Here is a 26,273-nt window from a genome sequence, read left to right on the forward strand (position 1 = left end):
CTAAGCTTATATTAGCCCTGTCCCACCTCCCACTGGATTTTGTCATATATCCATATATTTGATCTCCAGCCTGTCCATGACTATATCTCCTGTCTCTGTGTCAGGGTTCAGGGCTACTCAGACCTTGAACCTGAGGTCTCCTCAGATAAGGAGCAAAGGGAGCAGGACTCTCCAGCAGATCTGGATGTATTTGCTCAAAAACTGGAGGTCCCCACACCAACCGGCTCTCAGACCCCTCACCCCTTCTTCCCCCACTCCCAGGGCTAAGGAGCAGAGGAGAGAGAGAGCTGGCCAGGAACTTCAGAGCTGCTGCCCAGCTAGGTGTACATGAGGCTAGAGGAAGGGGAAGCACAGGGAAATAACTCCTTAGGTCAGGGCCTGACTGAGAGCCAGGAAGGAGAGGAGCCTACAGCTCCTATAGAAGTTCCCAGTCTAAGCTGCTCCGTTGCTGAAGCAACAACTCTCCTCCAAGCTCCAGTCTTCCAGGCCGGGGGAAATTGCACACTCTGGTTCTTGTTTTCTATTTTCCTAACCTCCAGCCTGTTCATGTCTATGTCTCCTACCTCTAGCTCTCATGCCCATTACCTTATCTGGGCCAGACTCAGATTCCTTGGCACCTGTCACAAGCTAGGCCTCAGGCTTGACACTCTCCTTGACTGCAGCTAGTGAATATTGTGCTGAGGCTACAGCAGGAACTGAACATGGATGAACCTAAAAATCCATCTAGCTAACTCCCCCTTGGGGTCTATTAGATCAACACATTACCTTAATAATAGGGTTCCCTCGTATGCCCTCTCTGCACCACCACCTCAAACATAGGTCAAAACAAAACAAAACACCCCACCCCTTCCAGCTGCATCTTCTTACTAGCCTGCACTGGAGCTTCAAAAGGGGAGAGAGATGAGAGGAGAGAATTTATAGGAGAGGACTATATTAGACAGTCCTACTTTTGCCAACCAGGTATTTCAGAGATAACCTCTCTAACAGGAAAGGTACAAAGCCCACAATGTGTGCCAGGCACAGAAAATGTGACTCTCACCTTGACAGAATAGGCTAAGGAGATAGTGACGGCCAATGGGAGGCCTTCAGGAACAGCCACCACCAGAACAGTGACACCGATAATGAAGAACTTGACAAAATATTGCACATAGACGGGGGTGCACTCAGCCAACCATGTCTTCCCATCAATAACAAATGTCTCAATAACAAAATACAAGACCAGGATGATGACAGTGATGGCCGACATCACCAGCCCTGGCAGGGGTGAGAGAAGAGAGAAACATTTAGGCCTGACATGTGACCTCACCCCCCCCCGAACAAAGTCCCATGCTTTGAGAATATTATGAATCTAAACCCAGAATGTGAGGAATTGGAACCAAGTCTTCCCGTAAGGCTGCTTTGCCCATTACTCAAAACCCTTGTTGGGTAGGGTATTTTCTCTTAAGCTGAGGGTTGATAGGAGCTTGCTATCTAGAAAGGCAAAGGAGCTAAAATGTTCATAACCTTGCAAGGGTGGATGGCAGTGGAGAAATAAGATCAACAGGCAATTCCTCTAATATTGTTTCTTACATAAATTGGGGCAGCCTTCATAGTTTATAATTATGTTTGGAAAGCAGAGCACTGGAGACTTGTTTCTTTACAAATATGCAAGGTGGGTAAGAATTATGGCGGTGCAGGAGCAAGCACACAGGTGGACAGTGCAGCCCCTGTACAACTGTCCAACAACCTGACTTTCTCAACCAGCTTTCTGCCACCCAAACCAGTCACTATGTAGTTCTCTTTGTACATACACTTTGTTTGCCCTTTCCCAGACTAGAAAAACTCATTTTCAACCTTCACCTTAACACGTTGGGTGTGACTCATATTCTGGATAACTGGGACACCCAAGTGCCTATTGTCCCCGACTACGCAAGGCTTAGGGAGAGAACAATTTCTCTGCAGAGCAGCGTGGGGACTGGGTCACAACATTACCAATTAACAGAGTTCCCAAAAATAGGACAGGCCATGGCCCTTTGGCATCACTGCTTCCAGTCTTTACGGGAAAAGGCTTTGTGTATATGTGCAGAATTCAGCTGCCTGAGAATCTCCGTTTCTAGCCCTTATTATAGTTACAAAGATATGCCTGAAAGTGTGTGGGCAATGCCTGATGAAATCTCAGAAGCCAGGGGTAGTGGAGGGGGCTGAATATAGTGGTCCTGGCTGGACTTTAAGTGCCCAGGACAGCTCCTTGTTCCTCCCTAAAAGTAGAAGAATAAATTGTTCAAAATAAAAAAGACACATATGCTATATTCATTCAGGTTGTAGAATTTGGATTTTTACTTTTGACAGAAGATTTAATTTTTTTTAGGGCACAGTACACAGTCCTGTTTCCTATCCCCTGAATAAGTCCATCCTGGATCTGGACCACCTTTCTTCTCGCAACATGGGAAGTACCATGTAGTCCTATGACATGGCGTCCTGACTTACCTGCTTTCCCGATCTGCACGGCCAGTTTGGTGAGCTTCCCTTGCAGAACAGATTTCTCTTTTTTCGGCACACTGGCTTTCTTCTTCTCCCGCTCTTCCATCTCGCCACCCTCTGCACTTTTCAGGGGTTGCATCTCCATGGCAACTGCCCCATCCTGCTTTTTGGCTGCAGAGAGAGGGAGCAAACACTGGTTCACCCATAAGTGGAGCATGCCTGCTTCACTCTATATTCATATTCATCCTACAGCTAGGAGTGCTACTTAAAAAAAAATATCTGGCCTTGTATCTTTAAACAGCATCATGATGCACTGGGAATAAAGTACCTAAGCAGGCACTAGGTGGGCATCTGGTAGGGAAGCTGTAGTGGCATGATTCATGCATTCAGCAAAGGATTGGACTAGATGACCTCCAAGGCCACTTCCAACTCTACATCTTACGACAGGTGAAGCTTTCCACATACCTCTCTCCCAAGGAAACCTCCACCAGATTAATTTCTGTGTGCTGAGCTGTCAAAAAGACACAGGAGTTGGGCTAGAGAAAAAGGTGGTAACGCCACCTACTGACTGTGCCCTTAGTGGGGCTCCTTGCTCTGCAGTGCATCTGGTGCCATCTTGTACATTGGAGCAGGGAACCTTTTCCTGTGTGGGCAATCTTCTGGAGGCTACATACCAATGGTGGGCAGGGCCAAAGGCAGAAGTGAGCAAGGCAAAGGACGTGACTCTTCTGTTGGCACAATATGCCCCAGTCAAGCCATGTAAGGAACAGAGGTTTCTTCACACACCTCCACCAAGGCATGCAAGAGGCATTAGCACAGTGCAAAGACCCATTCTAGCCAGTCAAACACACTCGAGGAGGGCATGGGGCAGGGCCAGCAAGGGCTGTGGCCTAAGGAGAGTCCCAAGGGTCAGACAACGAGGCCCTGAGGGCCGCATTTGGCCTCTGGTTCCCTACCCTCTGCCTAAATGCTTCCTTGGAGTAAAGTTGAATTTGACTCTTGCTAAGGTGGAGTTGATTGGAGAGCTGTTTTCCTCGAGGACCAGTTTCAGATCTGTTCAGCAGAAGGCAGCATATGTGGAAACAGGCATTCAAATGCAACATACTGTCTCTTTCCCATTTTACCTTTTCTCCGATCCATTGAATCAGTTGTCCAAAAGTGATATACAACCACTGTCATGTAATCTTCTCACAGAAATACTCACGTAGAGATAATATAACACATTCGTCACAACTAAACATGGTTTGATTGACATAGCCTCTCCCAGTGAACTCTGGGAATTGTAGTTTTCTGAGGGAGATATTTTTGACTAAAATCTCAGCAACTTCATGCAAAACTGCAATTCCTAGAGTCCCTTAGGGGAAAGCCTTTCTGGTGCACAATTCTGGTGAACAATTCTTCTTTACAAAGTAGGTTCCAAAAAGCTTGCACTCAGAGATAGACACCCGTCTCTGACACTTACACTGTGAGACACATATAGATGTTGAACCTAGAGAAACACAGGTGTACATACATGCACACGCACGCACACACACACACAGAGAACATTCTTATCCCCTTTTATTCTACATGCCCAACACCACCTGATATTCCAACATGGATATTGAGAACACTCTCCCACTGGCCTTTGTACTTATTTCCTATGAACCATCACTCACATTTTATTCTAGCTGCAGCAGGAGGTTCCTGAGAGTTAGGCTGAATACCAGAGGTACAAAATCCCTGCATTCAAACACCAGCTGTATAACTGTCTAGGCCTTGGTACCTCCACCTGTAAAAAGTGAGGATTTCTATTTTTTTTTGCCAAGACTGCAGGGAATTTTCTGGTTGTGATGGCTCTGCTCATTCTGAATAGCACATGGTGAACCAAGAAACCTCTTCAGGTGACCAGAGGCAAAAGGAGGACATCAGTTCTCTTGCTTCATAATTGCACAGAAGGAAGAATTTGGAAAGGTGCTGCTTGGCATGCAGAAGTGAGAAAAAAACATACCTGCTTGCCAACTGACCATGACAAATACAGCCTGGCTACCTTTTATACTTTCATGCCAGTTGCCTAAAAAACAAGGGCAAGGCCACCACCACCCTGCCCTCATCCGCATGTTTGCTTTTAGCAGCACATTTCAGATGAATACAAAGATTTTATGCCAGGCACAATCCAGACTTGGCATTTGAAGAGCTCCAAAATAAGGAACACATTGTGAGACTGTAAAAAAAACAACACCACATGTGTCAGAACATTTTAACAGTGCTTTGAATATACCATCCTCATAATGTATTAAAGTTGCTTTTTGCTGTTATGGTGCATGTCACAAATCAATGAGGTTCATAAATCAGTAACCATGCCTTGACATAAGGAACATGTGGGAAGCCTAGGTTCATTCCCTTGACCTGCTCAGACCCATTGGCCCCTGGCCCCAAGTTACCCACCAATACTCACAAAAACCCCACTGGGCTTGGCCCTAGCCTCCAATTCAGGCTCTCTCTGGGCTTTGTACCCTGAGTTAGCAAGCTCAGTGCCCAGTTCCAGCTGAGTACAACAACTTTCATATTTTAAGAGACAGCGGCCCTAAGGAAAACTCTGTATGATTTTGCCTCTGGTCACCCAAGACCCTGTTTTTGTTTTATTTTGTTAAAACAGGCCGGTATTCTGAATGGAATACAGATCATACATATGGTATCGAAATCTGGATCCAGGCTTTTAAGGTCTAGAGAAGGTTAACAGTTTCTCCTACAGCTGCTACCCCAACTAAATGCAGAACTAAAGAAGAGGCACCCAAAATGTGTTGGGGGAGCATCCCAAATTTTGTTTACCTTTGTTCTGATTATTCTCCACTGCCCCATCCTGCTGCTTCCCTACAACAGAAGAAGGGAATGACAAACACAGGACGCTTGAGAACAGGACAACACGGCACCAGCATGGAACACACACTATGGAGAGCACTATGGGTCTTGACAAATAGGACATCCCATCCCACCTTGCCCCACGGAAGGTCCTGGCTAGGAGGTTTCAGAACGACACAGTTGCAGGCAGAGCATATCTATGGAGCTGGAAGGAAATGGATTTAATCTGGTGGGTTTCTGAGTCAGCAAGCAGTTCTCCTGTTCCACCCTCTACACTCACCCCTCCACTTAGCCAAAGCTAGGTGTGAGAAGGAAGGATAGCTCATTGACTGTAGAAGTGCAGAATGTGGGAAATTCTTATGGCTAATAATAATGCATGCTGTTAGTGAGATATATACAGTGCTCAAAGTGGGAAATTTTCATTTCAGATTAGGCTGGATGCTTGAATTGCATCTGTCCAAAATAAGTGGGATAGTTTTAGAACCCCTTGAAAAAAGATGAATGGTATCTCACTCTATCCCACCCCACATCAAGCTCTAGAGGTACATACTAGCTAAGTGAATACAGAGTTCAAAATGTGCAGAGCTGGATGAAATGAAGTGTGCATTAATACAGCAATGGATATGGAGATCTTTCTTTAAGTGAAATGCACTGAAAACCAGCATGTTTCCTATAGAACAGGAGTTCCCAAACTGTGGTCTGTGAGTTTCATCCAGGTGGTCTGCAGCATGTCTGCATTAAATATTCATATTGATTTTAATTGCTTCTTTTATTTCTTACATTGTATTTTATTCTATTACCATTTGAATTCTGGGGAATTGTAATACAATAAAATGCAATGGAAGAAATAAAGCAACAATAAAAATACAGTTAAAATCATATAGCATCTAGCACACCACATTACAAATAGCTACTAGGCCAAAAAAAAAAATGAAGTGGTCCACTAAGACAATTGCAACTTTTCAGTCAACTTAAAAAGGTCCAAAACAGTGCATCTAGCATCATGAAACAATGGTACACAATAAATAATTATTTCTAGTCCATCAATGGGTCTTTACTTAGGTTCAGTTAAGGTGATTCACTTGTGAGCCCGCTGGTGGCTATAAAATGCTGGATCACAGCCCATTGATATGGAGCCAGCTGGTGACCTCTGGGAGTAACACAAAGGAATACTTAATAAATCTATGATAGATCATTAATGGCATTGAGTCAAGGTGTATTGATGGGAAGTCAGTCTGGCACAGCGTACTTTCTACTGACAGCTAGTAACAAATGATTAATCTGCTGGTCACTGGTCATTGTGCTGGAGCAACATCCATTAACAAAAATAAAATTAGGGTATGTCTAGTTTTACACACATACTGCTACAGATAATTGTCCCAGGTAGTAGAGCAGTCTGCAATCTGCATAGCATCCCACAACGATTGACCTGTAGGACCTCATTAGATCTTCATTTTGGGTTCTTCTGCAAAACCTTGGACCTCGCCAAAGACGTGCATTTTGTTTAGTTGGTTTAGATAAGAAGTTGTGCACTGCTGCCCTTCCTCTCTCTCTGTCCTTTTATGGCCTCTTCCACTATTGAAATGTAGAGCATGAGCTCCTTGAGCAGGGATTTTGTAAATCTCCATGGACAATGGTGGCTGCATACAAGTCAGGATAATACTAGTCATCTCAACCACATTATTCTCCTTCATTATCAGAGCCCATTTCTCACACTGAAACACTTGAACTTGAGACGCAGTGATCTTACAATGCTGTCTCTAGGCTTCTTTGCCCTCTTTGATGGGGTCATATTGTTTTGTCATGTTTTGTCATGCTGCATTTCATTTATTGGAATGCTTATGAATGAATGGGTACAGTTGTGCACATTTAGCATTATTTGAGGGAAAAGATATTTAAACCAAGCCTGCAAGTCTAGGAAGAGGCTGTGTATGTGAATGGGAAATGCACAAAAGGTAAAGACAGATGCTAGATTTTAGGAACAACCGCAGCAGGTCTTCATTTGTGGTGCAAAGCGAGCCCAGCTTTGCAACTTGCACTACAGAAATTGTACATATGTACAGTATTGAATAGATTCATATGCTGCCTCTCCAAAAGTTTGGTCAAGATGGCTCACAGAAAACAACATAAAAACATAAAATACAAAACAAAACAAACTAAACCAAAAACTAAAATAGCACAGCACTCATAAAAAGTCCAATAAAGTCCAATTAACCCAAACTAAACCAAGCAGCAATACAATTCAATAAACTAACTAAAATACTAAATTATATTTCCCAGAGAAATAAAAATGTTTTTACCTGCTGACAAAAAAGGCAAAAGTGTAGGTACTAGGCAAATGGAACAAGGGAGGGCATTCCACAAATTGGGGGCTACCACTGAGAAGGCCCATGGTCACCATCCACCTTACCTGAGCAGGTGGGGAAGACCAGAGAAGGGCATCATATCAGCTAGCTGAATACTGAATCAGCCCTCAGTTTTCCTTCTGCATCAGGCAGGCCCTCTGCCTTTAAAAACATTTTTAAGTGTCATGTACATTTTACTTATATACACAGTTATGCTTCACGTTATCCCCCTCCCTCTACCAAATCAGATACATTTTAAAAATAGCTGAAAAATTGCTCTAGGATGGCTGATTATGTCGCCCGTATCATAGACAATTAGCCAATACATGCTTTTCTTTCAAACTGAACCACTCCGAAACTCCAAATAACTTTTTATTATTATTTATTACATTTATAACCTGCCTTTCTTTTCTTGAAACCCAAGGTGGCTTACATATGGTTCCCAGGCAGTCTCCCATCCAGTCACTCATCAGACTTGACCCTGGAGCTGACCTTACCTGCCTTCAGACCATAACCTGGGACCATTATATATTGATTAATTTTTACTTTACTTGAAGAACTGTTTTTTTTCCAGAGCTTGGCCCAAGAGATGGAGCTGGGGTGGGGGAAAGGAATGTATGTTTGTTTACAGAGCAGTGTGGAGAAGTTATTAAGCCATCTCTTAAAATGTTACTTTGGTCTTCAACCATAATGGAACACAGAGGGCAGAAATCTTGATCACTGAATTTCATTTAATGTATCTGGATGTGCATGGAGTAAAAATCAATGAAGAAAAACAGAAGGAAGCTGGAGAAATGTCAAATGAAATAAGACTACAAGACTAGTTGAGGTGTTGAGTCAATGCCAATTAGTTATGCTATTGATTGAAATTTTTTTACAATTAGTTCACAGTGGCACTGAGTCATCAGCAGTTGACAATCACTCATTTACAGTGTATGGTCAGTACTCAACGACAATGAATAATCTGACTCTAACCTTGGAAATATTTTATCTTGGAAGGCCAGATATAAATGAATAATATAAAATTATTCAGGTTAGAAGATGGCGGCAGAGTAGGAGGATGTTTGTTTGGAGCTCCGCTGCTTTTATCCTTTTATCCTTTTAACATCTTTTAAAACATCTCTTGGGCTTGCATGGAACTTTGGGTGAGCAAGTGTCCTCTTCCCCTCTCCCCCGGCGTCATTTGCAGGGGTTCCCCTCCCCAGTTTTTTACCTTTTCCTCCGGCGGCGGTTCGTGGGTGTTCCTGTGGCGTTTTCCTCTGCCTTTTCGGGCGGAGAGGCTTGTTTTTCTCCTGGGCGGCCTCGTTCTTGTCCTGCTGGAGAGGGGGAGTGGCGGGTCTGGTCGGCGGAGGAGAGAGGCTGCGGCGCGGCTGCCCTTCGCTGGTGGCTCCGGAGGATGGGAGGGAGAAGGTCGTGCCGTACTTTCCTTGGCTTGTGACATTGGCGACGCGCCCTCTCGGCCCGTGGTGTCGGCGGCGCGGTGTGGTACACTTTCTTTGGCCCACGACATCGGCGCCGCGCCCTCCTCGGCTCTCCTTGTCCCGCGGTATTGGCGATACAATATGGCGCGGTTCGGCGCGCCCTTTTCTCGGCCCGTGGTGTCGGTGGCGCGGCGCGGCACATTCTCTTTCGGCCCACGACATCGGCGGCGCAGTACGATGTGCCTTCCTCGGCCCGTGGCATCGACGGCGGGGTGCAACGCACCCTTTTGGCCTGTGACATCGGCGGTGCAGTACGACGCACCTTCCTTGGCCCACGATATTGACGGTGGGGTGCGAAGCAGCGACATTGACGGCGACATCGACGGCGGGGCGCAGCACGACACGCCCTTCCTGGCCCACAGCATTGGCGGCACGTGTGTTTGGTGCGTTTGGTGTGAATGAATGTGTGGTGTGTATATGTGCTTATGTTTGATGGTGAGTGAGTGTGTGAGTCTGTATATATAAGTTTTATTATGTGTCTAGGGAAGAGTCTTTTGCAACAAACGGGAGGACTTGAGGGGGCCCCAATTAATGTAGTGACGGGCAGAGGGAGGTATGGCGCTGTGAGAAGGACGTGCCAGGTAAGGGGAATGCGGCCCAGACAAGTAGTGGCTGTGCCTTGTTCCGGTCCTTCTCACATCCGTAGGGTTGTTGGTTGTCCTCTCAGCCAACTCTCGGACCTCCAGCTGCTGCTTTTAAATGCCAGATCGGTACACAATAAAATCTCCCTCGTCCATGATTTGATTGTGGATGAGGCAGCCGATCTGGCATGCATTACTGAGACCTGGGTGGGTGAGCAGGGAGGGGCTAGTCTTTCCCAGCTCTGCCCACCGGGTTATTCGGTTCAGCATCATGGTAGATCTGAGGGTCGGGGAGGTGGGGTTGCTGTGGTCTATCGGAGTTCCATCTCTCTCATCAAGCACCATGTCCATGTAGCAACTGGTCTGGAGTGTCTGTACCTTGTGATGGGTCAAAGGGACAGACTGGGAATATTGTTGGTGTACCGCCCACCTTGCTGCCCAATGACTTCCCTAACTGAGCTGATGGAAGTGGTCTCGGAGGTATTGCTGAGATCCCCCAGACTATTGGTACTGGGGGATGTCAACATCCATGCCCAGGCTACTTTATCTGGGGCGGCTCAGGACTTCATGGCCTCCATGACAACCATGGGGCTGTCCCAATATGTTATTGGCCCAACACATGTGTCGGGACATACTCTAGATTTTATTTTTGCTACTGGACATGGGGATGGTGATCTGGATGTGGGGAGTTTTACATCTCTCCCTTTGTCATGGACAGATCACCGCTTGTTGAAGTTCAGACTTACAGCGGCTTTTCCCCTCCGCAAGGGTGGGGGACCTATTAAATTGGTCCGCCCCCGGAGACTAATGAATCCTGAAGGTTTTCAAAGGGCTCTGGGGGAGTTTCCGGCTGATAAGACTGGCGCTCCTGTCGAAGCCCTGGTTGAACTGTGGAATACGGAGATGACCCGGGCTGTTGACACGATTGCTCCTGCGCGCCCTCTCCTGTGTAGAGCTCATACAGCTCCATGGTACACTCCGGAGCTGAGAGCGATGAAACAGGATAGGAGGCGGCTTGAGCGGAGGTGGAGGCGAGCTCCTGATGGATGTAATTATGCACTGGTGAGTGCCTCTACTAACCTGTATTTAGGAGCGGTGAGGGTGGCGAAAAAACAATACTTTGCTGCCACTATTAAGTCATCTCTTTGCCGCCCAGCGGAGCTTTTTAGAGTTGTCCGAGGGCTACTTCATTCTGGCCCTGAGTACATGATAGTGCAATCGGTAGCCCGCTGTAATGAATTTGCTGGGCACTTCCAGAATAAGATCTTATGCATCCGCCGGGACTTGGACTCCCAGTTTACAGCAGTTGATCCTAATGAGGTGTCCGGAGCACAGTCTTGTCATGTTTTATTGGATAAGTTTCAGTTGGCTCAGCTCGTGGACAAGGTACTTGGACAGGTGCGTGCAACAACTACACTAGATCCTTACCCCTCCTGGCTAATAAAAACTAGCAGGGATGGAACAGCTGGTTGGGCCAGGGAAGTGATAAACGCCTCTTTACGAGACGGAGTGGTCCCTAGCTGTCTGAAAGAGGCAGTAGTGAGACCACTTCTGAAAAAACCTTCCTTGGACCCAGAAGACCTTAATAGCTACAGACCAGTAGTGAATGTCCCATTCCTGGGCAAGATCTTGGAACGAGTGTTTGCTGCCCAGCTCCAGGCGCTATTGGATGAAACCGATTATCTAGATCCATTTCAATTGGGTTTTGGACAGGGAGGACCTCACCTCAGTTGTCCATGCTCTGGTAACCTCTTGATTGGATTACTGCAATGCGCTCTACGTAGGGCTGCCTTTGAAGACGGTTCGGAAACTACAGCTTGTGCAAAACACGGCGGCCAGGCTGATAACAAGGACCAGGCGGTCCGAACATATAACACCTGTTCTGGCCCACTTGCACTGGCTACCTATATGTTTCCGGGCCAGATTCAAAGTGTTGGTTTTAACCTATAAAGCCTTATACGGCGCGAAACCACAATACCTCCTGGAACGCCTCTCCCGATATGAACCTGCCCGTACACTACGTTCAACATCGAAGGCCCTCCTCCGAGTTCCGACTCATAGAGAGGCTCGGAGGATGGTTACAAGAACCGGGGCCTTCTCAGTGGTGGCCCCTGAATTGTGGAATAGTCTTCCCGTTGAGGTGCGCTTGGCACCGACATTGCTATCTTTTCGGCGCCAAGTTAAAACCTTTCTCTTTGCTCAGGCATTTTAGTTTAATATGTTCAAATTGGTTTTAGATTTGTGGATTTTTATATATATGTTTTTGTACCGATGTATGTGATTTTATTGTATATACTTTCTGTTGTACACCGCCCAGAGAGCTATGCTAGTGGGGCAGTATAAAAACTTAACAAATAAATAAATAAATAAAATAAACAAATAAATAAATTTGGTGCTAGTTAAATGTGCATTATCACTGTGGCATTTAATATTCTTCAGTGCTGACATCAACAACTGATGGTACTGCACCACTGTGGTTTCACAGAGTCACTTAGCAATGGGCTGAGTTCCTATGCCATAAGAGTGAACCAGTTGGCAATTGTATTCTGTATTGGCCTGTGGGCAAGCTCAGCAGCTATACCAGCAGAATAGCTGCCTGTAGGTAGCAAATGTTCCATTCCTGGACAAGGTCCTGGAACAAGTGGTTGCAGGCCAGCTCCAGACACTCTTGGATGAAACCGATTATCTGGATCCATTTCAGTCGGGTTTCAGGCCTGGTTTTGGCATGGAAACAGCCTTGGTCGCCCTGTATGATGACCTTTGTCGGGAGAGAGACAGGAGGAGTGTGACTCTGTTGATTCTCCTTGATCTCTCAGCGGCTTTCGATACCATCGACCATGGTATCCTTCTGGGGAGACTAGCTGAGTTGGGAGTGGGAGGTACTGCATTGCGGTGGTTCCGCTCCTACTTGGCAGGTCGCCTCCAGAAGGTGGTGCTTGAGGAACATTGCTTGGGACCCTGGACTCTACAGTAGAGGGTTGCGCAGGGGTCAGTTCTGTCCCCCATGCTGTTCAACATCTACATGAAACCATTGGGTGCGGTCATCCGGAGCTTTGGAGTGCGTTGCCATCAGTATGCTGATGACACGCAGCTCTATTTCTCCTTTTCATCTTCTTCAGGTGAGGCTGTCAATGTGCTGAACCGGTGCCTGGCTGCGACAATGGACTGGATGAGGGCTAATAAACTGAGGCTCAATCCAGACAAGACTGAGATGCTGCTAGTGGGTGGTTCTTCTGACCAGATGGTGGATGTCCAACCTGTTCTGGATGGGGTTGCATTCCCCCTGAAGGAGCAGGTTCGTAGCTTGGGGGTTCTCCTAGAACCATCTCTGTCACTTGAGGCTCAGGTAGCCTCGGTGGCACAGAGTGCCTTCTACCAACTTCGGTTGGTGGCCCAACCACATCCCTATCTGGACAGGGATAACTTGGCTTCAGTTGTCCATGCTCTGGTAACCTCCAGATTAGTTTACTGCAATGCACTCTACGTGGGGCTGCCTTTGAAGACGGTTCGGAAACTGCAGCTTGTGCAAAATGCAGCGGCCAGATTGGTAACAGGGACCAGACGGTCCGAACATATAAATTCTGGCCTGCTTGCATTGGCTGCCTGTATGTTTCTGAGCTCGATTCAAGGTGCTGGTTTTGACCTATAAAGCCTTACACGGCTTGGGACCACAATACCTGATGGAACACCTCTCCCAATACGAACCCACCTGTATACTACGTTCAAGGTCAAAGGCTCTCCTCATGGTGCCTACTCCAAGGGAAGCTCGGAGGGTGGCAACAAGGGAGAGGGCCTTCTCAGTGGTGGCCCCCAAATTATGGAATGTTATTTTTGATGAGGTGTGCCTGGCGCCAACACTGTTATCTTTTCGGTGCCAGGTCAAGACTTTCCTCTTCTCCCAGGCATTTTAGCATGTGTTTTAAATTGTTTTCATATTGTTTTGAATTTTAAAATTGTGTTTTAAATTGTTTTAAAAATATATGTTTTTAAATTGTGTATTTGTTTTAATGTTTTTGATTGCTGTAAACTGCCCAGAGAGCTTTGGCTATGGGGCGGTATACAAGTGCAATAAATAAATAATAAATAAATAAATAAGGGGGGCTTGTATTCCCCCGCTCAGCCTTAGTTCTCTCTAGTTTAGCATTCAGCATCTAAGCATGCAGTTCGATGGGTCAAGGAATGGTCAATGTATACCTCAGAGCCATCTGGGGTCTAATCTGGGGTTCCTAACAGGCACAGCTCTGATGCTATGCCAAGAGTGCTGTGGGATGCTGGGAAGGTGCTTTGTTAACCAGATAGTGTAGACCTTGGAGTAGTTATTGCCTCGCTAGGCAATTAGAGGCTTTGTTTATCAGCTATTGTGATGCTGTATGATCCTGGGAAAGAGCCCCATCATTGAAGGGCTATGCTGGGGAAGCTATGACATAATCCTTGTAGTAATTAGTTGCTTATGACTGTGTTGTAAATATGTTTCCTATAAAAGGGTTCTTGGCTGCCCGGTTCAGTGTTCAGTCTGATCCATGTTCGTGCAGAGCCTGGCAGCCTGTCCCATTGTGTATTGGGCACACCTGTGGGTTGAAAGTTGCTCAATAAACACGCACTCTCCTTTTAAGTAAACCTGCGTCTCAGTCTGCCTTACTCATCTCTCTGGTACCTTGGAAACCTGAATGCCCAGGAAGGGGGCATACATATTCAAATTGACTGTAACTGACACACAACAGCAATCACTGATGGCATCCTTCAGTAGGCCAGCTACAGATGTTTCAGGCCAATGCCAGTTTCCTTCCATCGGTTCATCTTAAAAATGTATTTATTGAGTATATCTCCCATCTTTCATCCATGGAGCTCAAGCTGTAAAAAGGACTCACAAGCAGTCTTCCATCCAAGTGCTGACTGGATTCAAACCTGTTTAGTTGTAGCAAAGTTACTATACCGTGTGTTTGCAGACCATGCCCTAGAATCTGGGCACTATATATAATGGAGCTATTTGGAGTCAATTATAGGTGGCATCAATTCACAGTTGATCAAGGGCAAAGCAACAGTTCTGACTGGGTGAATTTATTGGTGGCTTTTTGTTGACATAGATTGGTTGACACTTTGGCTTTTGGTTGATATGTTGGCAATGAGTCATACTGACAGACAGATTCTTGTCAATAAAGGATAGCGTGCAACAACTGTCACTGGCAGTGAATCAGTTAATGATTGGTTCAATGTCCATTGGCTGTGACAAATTTAGGCCAATGCCCCTTGACCACAATTCCTTTAGCAGAGGTATTTATTAGTATCCATTAATCAGGAATCAGTTAGGGGTGGGGCAGTAGATGCTGTGGATTAAGATATTTTTTGGACAAAACTGTCTTGAGCAAGTATTGAATTAAGTTGGTGGTTGTTTGGAAGCAATAGAAAGAAGAAATCTGTATGAGTTAAAATATTTTGTCCTATAGTTATCTTCCTTGAAAACTGGCTCCTTTAGGTGCAGGGAGTGAGTGAGTGGAGTTGCTATAGTTTTTCTACAGTTATGTGGGTTTGCGGTAGATAATGACTTGAACCCTTCTTGTATGGAAGACCCAACAGTAAAGAGACAAATGCCAAAGGCTTTGAGTCATGACCAGTCTCTTTTCTGAGTCATACTCCAAAAATGATAAGCCATAATTCAGCAAGCTGAATCAACAATGTCGAGCCAAGAGTACCAAGTCAAATGAAATTACACGGTGATGCCCTTTAGATGTTCTCCCAGCTGTGTGGGAATCACTTATCCATGTGCAATTCAAAGAACATTTACATGACACAATCACATGGGTTTTCCCCATGGAACTGGCACACCCCCTTCCTATTCTGTGGGAGAGATCCTTGTGATTGGCCCCTGCACACATCTTTGGGTTATTTAAATGATCTTGCAGCTTCATGGGGAGCTGCTTATTCATTATTCATAAGCAGTTCCCTTGCAGCTGCAACAACATCCAAAGGGCACTTGTGTCATGTGCCCAAGGGTAGTTGGGTACAATTGTTGTACCTCCAATGAGGAGAGATGACCTGCAAACTTCCAAATGCAATCAAGGCTTCTGGATCAAGAGGACAATAGGGATGATGGTAAGTTGAGAGGCAGACCGGAGTTAAGCAAGTGTGAATAGGAATGGGCAAATCTGTCAGTTTTGTTTTCTCTCAGTTTCTTATTTTTCCAATCTTAAGTTCAGTTCTGCACATTTCCACATAGGTTTGCAATTTTTTTTTTAAAAAAGTAGTCCTCATGAAAATTCAGCAGTATTTAAGCGTGAATTTCTTCTAATATACACATTTTTGTCGAGCATAAACAGTTCTGCTAAGCAATTTTTCCTAATATAATGCATTTTTGCATGTTATTTTCACTAATATATGCATTTTTATACACGTTACTTGGCTGGAGAACTGCATTGCAAAATTCAGAGTGCAAATTTCAACAGATGGCTGTGTTTCAGTTTGTATATTGTTTCAGAAACTGCAGATTAGGTAGGTTTACTTTTAAATGTGAATGGGATCCAATTTCTCCTCCATCCCTAAGTGTGATAGGTAACTGGTGAAACTGGGTAAACTGAAGAGAAGCTCACACTGCCAAGAAGTAAAGCATGATGGGCAAAATCAGGAAAGATGAGCAAGGTCAGTAACCTGCACAGCTGTGAATGATGGACTTTACGGATGGAGACGGAGACTGGAAAGGAGAGGGACTGAAAGAGGCAGCAGCCAATCCATACAGGGAAGATGACTGAGTGAGGAAAAGAGCCAGTAAAGCAAGCAGGTCTAGGAGGTTTTTCTGAGCCCATCAGAGGTTCTGTTTCAGTCCCCAGAATGTCATGTTTGAGTCTGCTCTCCACCACTGTTTTTGACACACTGTGAGAAACCCCCTAAATAGCTATTCACACTCTAACAAATGGAATGCAGGATAAACATATATAGCCCACCAAATGCTTATTTGGTATCCAGTGCTGTTGAGCTCTTACCAATGACACTGAGATATGAGTACAGTATAAAAAAAATACTGTAAGGTAAAAAGAGGGTTCAGGGAAGAATCTGGCCAGTACTGTAGTAGGGTGTGAGATAAAGAATATCAATAGGCTGAAGGCATAGCTCTACTTGTTTAACCAAGGACTTCAGGGTGATGCTGTACAAGACGGAACCTGAATGAATTTAATGACCTCAAAGGCAATATCTAGCAGTGTTGTAACCATGATTATGTGTGTTGACTTAATACAGTCATGCAGAGACATTGTGGACAAAAGCTGGCCAATTCTGAAAACATTGCTGAGAGATGGACCCGACAGAGACTGATTATGTTGCCCTTGCATTGTCAAACAAAATGGTTGACCTGAGCATGAAGACTTGAAATGCATAACAAAGGCTACTAATGTAGACTAAGGAAAGGCTTACCTAGGCCAGAGGGAAGACCTTACCTTTCTTATCTTTCTTTTCCTCCTCTTCTCCACCAGCACCCAGCAAAGTGAAGATAATCCCAGTCTGTGAGTTGACCCCGACAGCTGTGATAACCATTCGCCCAGATCCTTCCATGACATGGGTGCCTAGGAAACCAAAGGGAGAGTCAGTAGGACATCAGAGGGAAGTGTCATTCCTACAAGTTGGAAACCAAGCAGAAGCAGAAGGGTCAGATCCCTTGGATTCATTACAAGATCATGTAGATCAGTGGCTATCAAATGGTGCCTTGGGGAACACTGTGGTTCCTTGGAAGCTTAATGTGAGTTTCTTGATGAGAAGACCAGTAATGGCAGACAACTTCCCTCAAAAACAATTTGCTCACTACTACCAGTCTTCCTCAGTGACCGGCAACCATAGGAAAGTGTTGGGTGATTTTTAGGTACATTGTGTTCATGTGGGGCATCGGTGAAGCCCCAAAAACCTGTACAACAGCCCCACCTGTGCCCCCTAGAACACTCTCCAAGATCCTTTCTAGTATGCACAAGTTTCTTGGCAGGCAAACTGATGTACTAAAGGTTACCCAAAGGTAGAAAGTTTTAAAATAATGACTATGTAAAGGATCACTTGTGTAGCCCCACTTTCTTGAGCTGCAACCCCTTGTTGTGGAGGGAACTATGGTACTTGGGTACAACCTTAGTGAGGTAATTGAGGAGGAAGGCCATGCCCCCAAAATAACATGTGGTGTCTCCAGCCCCATATTTCCTGAAAGGAAGTGCGTGTGGAGGGGAATCAATGAACAATTTATTTGAATAGTAAAAACTATGGAGAGGGTAGGCCCAATCTACCTATTTATTTATTTTAAATGGTGGACCCAGACTACCTAGTTATTATTATCTTGGGGTCTCAGTACTGAACCTTTTCCTTGTGTTAGGTTGGAAGAAAACAATAGAAATATTTAGAAAATAAGTTTTTATTTAATTTTTTAATTTTATTTTAATGAAATACACACACCCCATTAAATAGTCTTCAGCAGACTCCAAAATTCCTGTTTGTCTGTTTGTTTTTGCTTTTGTCTGTTTTTTTTTTCTGTCGTTTGATTGGCTTGCCTCTTGGCCTGGTTGCTTAACATTGTGTAGTGGTCTGCAAGAAGTCACAATTTGATGTAACATATTGGTTGCCTCATAACATCTGTGGGGGCCTCCCATCATCTTCAATTAGAATTCCAGCCCTGCTCTCAGCCCGCCTCAGGCCATACAGCCCTGGAATGCAGGTGTAGGCCTCAGGCTCTGTCACATGCCCAGGCAGCGGAGCTGCTGCTTACTAAGTGTTGCTATGTGAGGCAAGAAGGCAGACTTTGCTCTCTCCTCCATGGCCTTCCCTGAATGGCTCCTTCTCAGTCCATTCCTCTCTGTTATTCTTTAGTCTCTCTGTTCTCTCTCCAGCCTTCAACTGTTCTCAGAATCTTCTCAATCTCTCTCCCAGTCTCCACAGAATCTCCTTAGAACCATTCAGTCTCCAGTAGCAGCTCCGAAGGTGCTTTAGGCATCTGACAGCAAACTGAATGGTGTTAAGGTCAGCAGAGGTGGCCCTCTTCAAAGATCCACCACCCTCATAAGTTTGAGGGATGACAGCCCAGGAGAAGGCATTCTCTCCCCACAGGACATAATGCCCAGGAATTCACTCCCCACAGAAATGTGCATGGCACCTTCGTTGTATAGCTTTCACTCCTCTTTACCCTGGACTTTGACACCTGAGATATAAGTTTTAGGACCCATTCTACAATTATGAATGTAAACTGTTCTAACTGATCTTAATATTGTATTTTTAAAATGGCTGTGACCCGCCCTAGGACTTTATGTTGAAGGGTGGGTAATGAATCTAACAACTAATACAAATAATATATTGCACAGTGTTGCACTTGGGATTATGATGTAGAACAGGGATTGCCAACATGACTCCCATGGGCCCTGATTTGCCCACAGAGCCTTCTCTAGTCCCCACAAGGTCCCCTTTCTCACTGAAATTAGGCTTGAAATAGGTTGCGATGTGGGCTTGGTTGCCATATGTGAGTGGTTTCCACAACAGTTTCTCCAGTTTGCAAATGCACCTACAGGCCCCCAAAGGTTGGTAGCCCATGTTTAGTATGTGTAGGTGAGGTGAGTACTTAGATTCATTTCCAAGCTCAACCCCAGAAGCTGTATTTAATGCCAGGACTCCAGCCCCAGAACATGAAAAATAATAATAAATATTAGAGAGACTGCCTCTGAGAATACACAGAATGCCTTGCCTTCAAGTAGATACATAAATCAGGACAATGTACCTTCTTTTGTAGTGCACAAAGAAATTCTTCTGCAAAAGGGCATCACTTGAAACTCACTGAGTTTCATCACCATAATAAAGTGTATCTACAGCTATTTTAATTGTGTTTGTTCTGTGCATCATCCAGAGAACTTATGTTATGGGTTAGCTATATAAATGTAGAAAATAATCAGTCAATCAATCACCCTGGGAATCCATCCTTATTTTTTGGAACTCAACCCTTGGACTTTTCCTCTAGTTAGCTCGACAAAAGGATCTGTCTATTTCAGTTCTTTCGGGTTTTCATTTTTCCAATCTTAAATTCAGTTCCCCACATTTCTGCAGCAATTTGCGGATTGTTTTAAACAATTCCTCATGAAAATTGTTCAGCATTTTATTGTGAATTTCTCCTGATAAACACATTTTTGCATGCAGTTTTGACTCATGTACACATTTTTGCAAGCAATTCCACCTAATATAATTCATTTTTGTATGTTATTTTCACTAATATATTCATTTGTATGCAAACAGATGCATTTTTGTAAACATGGGTTTGGACAAGTGTGAATCCCGAAGGATAGTTGTGTTTCAGTTCTTATATTGTTTTAGAAAGTGCATATTTGATATATTCCACTTGAAATGTGAACTGAATCAAATTTCTCCCCAAGTAAGTAATAAATGCCTGCCTTCACAAAACTGAGGTTTTGGGGGCAGACTTCTGGATCAGAGGATGTGCATCTCAGGCATGTTTGAGCTCATCCAGTATCTCCCTTTAAAAATTTCATTTTTGCAAGCAATGTTCACACTTTCTAAATTTGGGGTGGCTTGGTTATGGCACAGTGGCACAGGTGAGACCTAGAGGGCGGAGAACTTGTGGCCCTTCGGATGTTGTTTGATTACAACTCCCATCATCTCTGACCATTGGCCATTTTGGCTGGAGCTGATGGAAGTTGGAGTCCAACAATGTCTGGGGGCTGCAGGTTCCCCAGCCCTGCCCCAGGGCCTATGGCCCACCAGATCTGTGCACTGTTATGGTTCACTAGAAGTGAGAACTTGTTTCTGTTGATGTTTGGCTGTCACGCTTATTGTGAATGAGTTCATAGAATCATAGAATCATAGAGTTGGAAGGGGCCTTGTAGGCCATCGAGTCCAACCCCCTGCTCACAGCAGGAAATCCACAGCTAGAGCATCTCCCGCAGATAGCTGTCCAGCCTCTGCTTGAAGACATCCAGCGAAGGGGATCCCACCACCTCCCTAGGCAGTCGGTTCCATTGCCGAACCGCCCTTACTGTCAAGAAGTTCCTTCTAATGTCCAATCTGAATCTACGCTCCTGCAACTTAAAACCATTAGACCTAGTCCTACCCTCTGGGGCAGCAGAGAACAAATCTGTACCCTCCTCTATGTGACAGCCCTTCAGGTACTTAAAGAGTGCAATCATGTCACCTCTCAGCCTTCTCTTCACCAGACTGAACATGCCAAGTTCCTTCAACCTTTCCTCATAAGACTTGTTCTCCATACCGGCTATCATCCTCGTCGCCCTCTTCTGAACCCGCTCTAACTTGTCTATATCTTTCTTGAGGCGCCGAGAACTGAACGCAGTATTCCAGATGAGGCCTGACCAATGCAGAATATAGTGGGACTATTACTTCCCTCGACCTGGAAACTATAGCTCTGTTTATGCAGCCCAAAACCGTGTTTGCCTTTTTTGCCGCAGCATCACACTGCTGGGTCATGTTCAACTTGCGATCCACTACAATTCCAAGGTCCTTCTCACACGCACTACTGCTAAGCCGGGTATTTCCCATCCTGTACCCGTGCATTTTGTTTTTGTGGCCTAAATGAAGAATCCTGCATTTGTCTTTATTGAATGTCATTTTATTAATTTCAGCCCAATTTTCTAGTCTATCCAGGTCCCTTTGGATTTTATTCCTGTCTTCCATTGTGTTAGCTATCCCTCCCAGTTTCGTATCATCCGCAAACTTCATAAGGCTTCCCTCCACCCCATCGTCTAAGTCATTGATAAAAATGTTGAAGAGTATCGGCCCCAGGACAGAACCCTGTGGCACTCCACTTGAGACCTCCTTCCAGTCGGAAGCAGAGCCACCGATGACCACTCTTTGAGTACGGTTTTCCAACCAGTTGTGAATCCACCTGACAGTATTTCCATGTAGTCCGCATTTGACTAGTTTGCTAATCAAAAGGTCGTGGGGGACTTTGTCAAACACTTTGCTGAAATCTAGATAGATGACATCTACAGCATTTCCACTATCTACTAAGCTAGTGACCCGATGAAAAAAAGAGATGAGATTAGTTTGACAGGATTTTTTCTTGACAAACCCATGCTGGCTCCTTCTAATCACAACATTGTCATCTAGATAGTTGCCAATGGACTCTTTTATTATCCGTTCTAATATCTTTCCCGGTATTGAAGTCAGACTGACCGACCTGTAATTCCCCGGATCTTCTTTTTTACCCTTTTTAAAGAGCGGAACGCTCTACCGGACCCCTTTGTTCGCTCTCTTGGATTTCCATAGAGGTGTATTTGTCTTTGACGTATAATGCTACTCTCCCTCCTTTTCTGTTGCTTCTATTCTTTCTGTAGAGTTTATATCCTTGAATGGCTATATTCCAATCATGGGAGTCATCCCACCAAGTTTCTGTTATCCCTATGAAGTCATATTTGCCTTGATGCACTAAGACTTCAAGCTCCCCTTGCTTGTTTCCCAAGCTCCGCGCGTTGGTATATAGACAGCAGAAGTCTCTTTTGTCCCGATTGGATTCCTCCGTTAATATACCGTGAGCTTTGCCGTGCCTCCCTTTCTCCCTCCCAGTGTCTCCTGTACCCTTCAAATCGTTGCGTTTACAACCCGCTGTCTTTGGATCGGTATTTAAGCTATCATCTCCATCCCCCAGAGGCTTTAGTTTAAAGCCCTCTTGATGAGTTTTGCCCTACTTCTGCCCAAGAGATTCTTCCCAGTCCTCGTGAGGTGCAGCCCATCTCCTGCCAACAGTCTGCCAACATCTGGCTTTGCCCTGCTGGAACCTGATGGCAGACAGTAAGAGAGCTGACTTGGTTACCCAGGAAATGGGGACATACCCCTATTCCTTACACCTGTTCCTGCATTCTTTGCCTCTTGTTTGAGTGCATCTGCAAAGAATGCTAGAAAGCGGAGTGCTTTTCACATGGTGAAAAGTGAGGTGTGAAAAATGCTCTCCCTCTGTTTTGGCTCAGTCCTGTGTCTGATCCAGTCACTCAAAGTTGCTTCCTGGTAAGGCTGGAACTGTCATTGGACTGCGTACACCAACATCACCATGGATGTCATAGCAGCATTAGGAATGGCTCTCCTAGAACAATGGCTTTCAAGTTGTGATCCAGGGAACTCTTAGGTTCCTTGGAAGTTTATCAGGGACGTCTCAAAGAGAAGATCAGTAATGGTGACAGCAGCTACAGGTGAACTGGTGAGTGTGCTTTAGTTCAATTCAATGTTTACTCAGTTCAATATGGGGCAACACTTCATGTGAACTGCCTGTGTATCCCAAGTATAGCCCCAGCATCTTTTGCAAAGCACAGGGGATTCTATAGTGGCCACATGGGTTCCTCGCAGACATTTCACAGTGGCAAAGGGTTTCTTGAAGCTAGGACATTTGGAAGCCATTGTCCTCTAGGATCAAGTGCCCAGGGACCAAATCAACACATGGTCTTTCAGGCTTTCCTGAGCTGCAGCCCTTTCTTTTTGTGTCCCTCACCTGACAGCAGCATGGGATCCTTGTCCACTGATTTGCGCACATGATCTGACTCCCCCGTCAAGGAGCTCTCGTCGATCTTGAGATCATTCCCCTGGATAAGCACCCCATCAGCAGGAAGGAGGTCACCTGGGGAAAGAAGCAGGTCAGAGCAATGGACTCATATAGTGCAACTATAGTTAGGCTACAATACTATATACACTCAGCAAGGAGGAATAAGTCCCACAGGACTCAATGGGGCATACATCTCAAGAGACACATATAGAATTGTGCTGTTAAGGTTCCAAATACAGTTTTCTGTCCTACATCCCATCACAATTTTTAGAGCTACCAACATTGCCCATTTAATTACCCCATCATTATACTATATATGGAAAGCATGATCTGGTAGAGGGGGTGTTATCTGTGTTTGTTCCACCACTCCAGTGTTCTCCAACCCTGGAAACTCACTAAATTACATGGTTGCCTCCACCTCATATGCCCCATTGCAAGCTCTATGACTGTGCATCCATACACCACATCTTCAAGAGAATCTCACATAGAGAATCAGCCCCATCTGACACCATAGACACTATTAATCCAGCAAAGATCTCAAGGATTCCTCAGCAGATGATAGGTCTCAGGGTTGTCACAGATCAAATCTCAAAGGTTTTTCTTGATCTTACCCAGGCATTTCCCCTAACAGTCATGCCTTTGATAGGCTCAGAGTAATAAATCCAGCCCAGCCGATCACCCAGCCGATCACCCAGCCCCTTCCTTGTCCCTTACCATATTTAATTTGGGCAATGTCCCCCACAACCAGTTCAGCCACAGGGATCTGGACCTGTTGCCCATTGCGGATGACGGTAAACTTCTGCTCCTGCTCTATGCGGCTCTGCAGACCTCGGAACTGCTTCTCCTTGCTCCAGTCATTGAAGGCTGTGACCAACACCACACAGATCACCGAGAGCAAGATGGCAGCACCCTCAATCCAGCCAGCTTCTGCCTCACCCTCATCCTCTGCACCAGCTGACACATTCCCGCAGGCTGGGAAATAGGGAACAAAAAGAAAGTGTTGGGGAGGGAGGGGGCCCTATAATTGTGTCCATATCATCCCTCAGTCACAGATGGGAAATCAGGGGCCCTCCAGATGTGACTGGATGACAACTCTCATCTTTCTTGGTGATTGGCCATGCTGGGTGGAGATGATGGGAACTGGACTCCAACAACATATGGAAGACCAGGGGTTCCACTACCTGACTTAAGTTCTTCGACTAAGCTTCTAACCTCACTGGTTGCTACCAGGGCAGGACTTGAAGGCAGAAGTCTAGGGCCCTCCTCAACAGAGTGAATGAGCAAATCAAGGCTTTATAAAATATTGCAAGAAGAAGTGCTGAAGGGGCAGTGCCCAAAGGAACCCAATTATACTCTGTTGCCCCAAAGCCCAAAAAACCTTGTGCCAGCCCTGCACATTACCATCTAACGCATGGGTGGGAGGGTGGACAGTAAGATCAAGTACAGAGTCTAAAATTACCTAAATGCACTATTGCCTAGCCTTTCTTTCAGAACTTCAGTTCCAAGGGTTTCCTGAGAGTGAGACAATTTAATTTTCTAGTGTTGATATGTCCTGAATGTCGCACAACTTTCAAGTATGTTCTATACATATAAACAGTGGATTATCTTTGTGAATTTGCTCGTCATATCACCTACCAGCTGGTTCAATTCTGCATAGCTCTGAATAATTTCCCTAGCCTGCCCTGAGTATATTGTTGGATAGGTGTGTTTTTGAAATGTGGAAGGCTCAGCTGTGGACGAGTAAATGGACAGTAAAGCCTGGTTCAGAAATGGACTCACAAGGGAGGGGATGTGTCTGGTGTAAAGTGGGAATAGCAATCCTCTCCCTCAGAGGTTGTTATGCAGATGAAAGAGATAGGGCTCTGTGCGTTAGGAAGCACTACATAGGAAAGCGAAAGGAATGAATGAATCAGCAGTATAGACAAATAAATCAGTCAGAGGGAAGTGATGGAGGACTTGGTAAATTTGAGTAGGCTGGCTTGCAGAAATAATGGTTAATTCAATGGACATTCCAAGAAGGCAGACTGATCTTCTGTCTCAAGATGGATCTTAGTTTTGAGCTCAAGAGTTGTGAAGCCAGATGCAGTCTGAATGGGTCTTGGATCAGGATTCCTGATGGGGCAGGCACTGATTCCCTGCTCCAGCATACTAACACCACAGACACAGCCTCTTGAGTCCTGTGAATCAGGTGATTTTGGAGAGTCAATCCTGTGCCACTGAATGTTCTGTAGCTCTAATACCCAGGCAACTGGTTGCTGAGGGAACCAGCTCTGTTCTCTCTGTGTGTGTGTACTGGGCTGTCCACTTGCCCCCCCCCAAAGGAACAGCACGCTCTAGGTGCCTGCTGCCTCTCCAACCATGGAGGACATAGGATTTACCAGGGCTTGGAATTAGATACTAGCCTGGGACACAGGCTGGTTAGAGATGACTTTTTTATCACATACATGCACCTTCTTGGTGGTAAAAATCTCCTTACCACTTGGTAGGACAATACCAATCATCATCTGTGTCATCGCCACCTGGGAAGGAAGAGCTCACCTCAAGAGTAAATGTGTCATATGCAGGTCCAGCATCAGCATCTGACATCTTCAGGTGGGGATGGGCAAATCTGTCAGTTTTTGTTTTTCTCAATTTCTCATTTTTCCAATCTCAAATTCACATTTCTGCATTGCGATTTTTAAAAAAGTCCTCATAAAACTTTTAGTACAAATTTCTCCTAAGGTACATATTCTTACAAAGCAATTTCCCCTAATATAGCACATCCTTGTATGCTATTTTCACAAATATACACATTTGTATGCACATTTTACCCTAATATATGCATTTTTGTACACATGACTTGGCTGGAATACTGCATTGCAGAATTCAGAGAAGTGCAAATTTTGAAGCATAGTTGTGTTTTGCTTTGCATATTGTTTCAGAAAGTGCAAATTAAGTAGTTTCTCCTTTAAATGCGTACTGGATCAAATTTCTTCGATTTCCCGATCCTTAGGTAGCTGTCAGGCCTGTAGTACTCTGCAGTGTACCTGCTGACACCTGTCCTGGGCCACTCCTTAAACAATAT

General features: G+C 45.1%; 1 protein-coding gene across 18 annotated transcripts in view; it reads right to left on the bottom strand.

Annotated features, from left to right (window-relative positions):
• ATP2B3 (ATPase plasma membrane Ca2+ transporting 3) overlaps window positions 1–26,273 on the bottom strand; it is a 100,790-nt gene that overhangs the window by 54,247 nt on the left and 20,270 nt on the right. For 5 of the 18 annotated variants that reach the window (XM_061614236.1, XM_061614237.1, XM_061614234.1 and 2 more), the window contains 7 exons: window positions 23,924–24,181; window positions 23,159–23,284; window positions 17,128–17,258; window positions 9,746–9,760; window positions 5,272–5,308; window positions 2,467–2,631; window positions 1,040–1,254 (listed from right to left, as the gene is read on the bottom strand). In XM_061614236.1, coding sequence (XP_061470220.1) covers window positions 1,040–1,254; window positions 2,467–2,631; window positions 5,272–5,308; window positions 9,746–9,760; window positions 17,128–17,258; window positions 23,159–23,284; window positions 23,924–24,181 — 947 coding nt within the window. Of the gene's footprint in view, window positions 1–1,039; window positions 1,255–2,466; window positions 2,632–5,271; window positions 5,314–8,726; window positions 8,745–9,745; window positions 9,761–15,523; window positions 15,539–17,127; window positions 17,259–23,158; window positions 23,285–23,923; window positions 24,182–26,273 lie in introns of all 18 variants that reach the window. The other 13 variants (XM_061614226.1, XM_061614224.1, XM_061614223.1 and 10 more) reach the window with 8 other exon arrangements.

This window comes from Rhineura floridana, chromosome 3 (assembly GCF_030035675.1).
Source record: "Rhineura floridana isolate rRhiFlo1 chromosome 3, rRhiFlo1.hap2, whole genome shotgun sequence".
NCBI classification, from domain to species: Eukaryota; Metazoa; Chordata; class Lepidosauria; order Squamata; family Rhineuridae; genus Rhineura; species Rhineura floridana.